The 1,234-nt window shown below is 44.5% G+C and overlaps 1 protein-coding gene across 1 annotated transcript in view; it reads right to left on the bottom strand.

The window, feature by feature from the left end:
• Positions 1-683, bottom strand: part of PHALS_00255 (creatine kinase) — a gene marked incomplete at both ends in the record, with an annotated part of 755 nt that extends 72 nt beyond the window's left edge. Inside the window, one exon of the mRNA XM_024729658.1 lies at positions 41-683. Within this exon, the coding sequence (XP_024572300.1) occupies positions 41-683 (643 nt within the window). The remainder of the gene's footprint in view (positions 1-40) is intronic.
• Positions 684-1,234: the final 551 nt, after the last annotated feature.

The raw sequence follows: 1,234 nt of genomic DNA, 5'->3' as shown, positions 1-1,234 counted from the left end.
CCCGTTGCAATAAGATTTTCCACCTCCAAACGTTCCGAACGCGTCGTTCCAGGCGGCAGACTAAGACCAGGAATATTACGTCCAGCACGCACACGTGCCGACTGTACATAAGCATTATCAGTCTTCTCGGCATTTTTGAGCTTTGATACATCCATATCGGTTAGGTGCTTATCTTCTGGTTTATATCCATGCCATCCTTCAATCACAGGGTCATAGAGATCCTTAAATACTTGATAACACTCTTCATCACCAGCTACAACACCAACTCCAAGGTGTGGGTTATCATTGCTAGTCTGGATCGCCATATCCAGTGTATACTCCTTACTCGAGTGTTTATCCTTCAACTTGTCATATAATGTTTTCGTCAAGTGTTTAGTCATTAAACTGTGATGTTTTGAAGTAAAAATGCGAGAACTGTCTTCTTGGGATGACAATGCATCGTCGACTCCCAATGGAGCACCGACGTCAATGATGACTGGAGCTATAGGATCAGTCGGGAACAATGCGTCAATATATTCTCCAGCCAGTAGCTTTTGTTCCATAGCAATGAGATCCAAATGTTCATTGTAGATAAATTCTTTACCTTTGGCTTTGATGCTTGCTTCAACACTCTTAATAGCGCGACAAAAGCGTTCAAACACAGCACTGACATCTCCTCCATCCTGCAATGATATAACACGCATATGGTCCTAATAATTGCACCGAAATTATCATTGTCGTGAAATATTCCGCGGATAGCAGGCCAATCCCTTGCAGCTCCTACTACTTCAGATAGTGTGCCCCCACCTGGCTTTTGAAGCAGAAAATGATCTGTAATCAATCAACTGGTGGTCGTCTTGATTTATAAAATTTCCCCACCAAGTCGCCACTCATATCTCCCAAAGCAGACCCCAATAGATTCATCACATCTTTTCGGTGAGCGCGTGATATGGCAGGCAGTAAAGTTAACCTACGAATGATACGACCAGCGTACAATGCGCGTAGAAACGATAATTTGGTCTGGAAACTTGCCGTTTGTCACGTGAGATAGTTTAATATCGTTTTTATGCTGAGGAAGGATGAGGATAACCACATCGTCCATTTAAGAGCGGTGCTCGAGTGCATGCGCACGAACAAATTGTACGCCAATGCAGACAAGTGCATCTTTGGCGCCGAAGAGATTCCGTTCTTAGGGTGCTTCATTGGGAAGCGTGGCCTTCGAGCGGATCCCGCTAAGGTCGAGGCCATTGTAGAC

The sequence above is a fragment of the Plasmopara halstedii genome (genome assembly GCF_900000015.1).
Source record: "Plasmopara halstedii genome assembly, contig: Scaffold_110, whole genome shotgun sequence".
In the NCBI taxonomy this organism is placed as follows: Eukaryota; Oomycota; class Peronosporomycetes; order Peronosporales; family Peronosporaceae; genus Plasmopara; species Plasmopara halstedii.
This window is presented reverse-complemented; position numbering and strand designations above follow the sequence as displayed.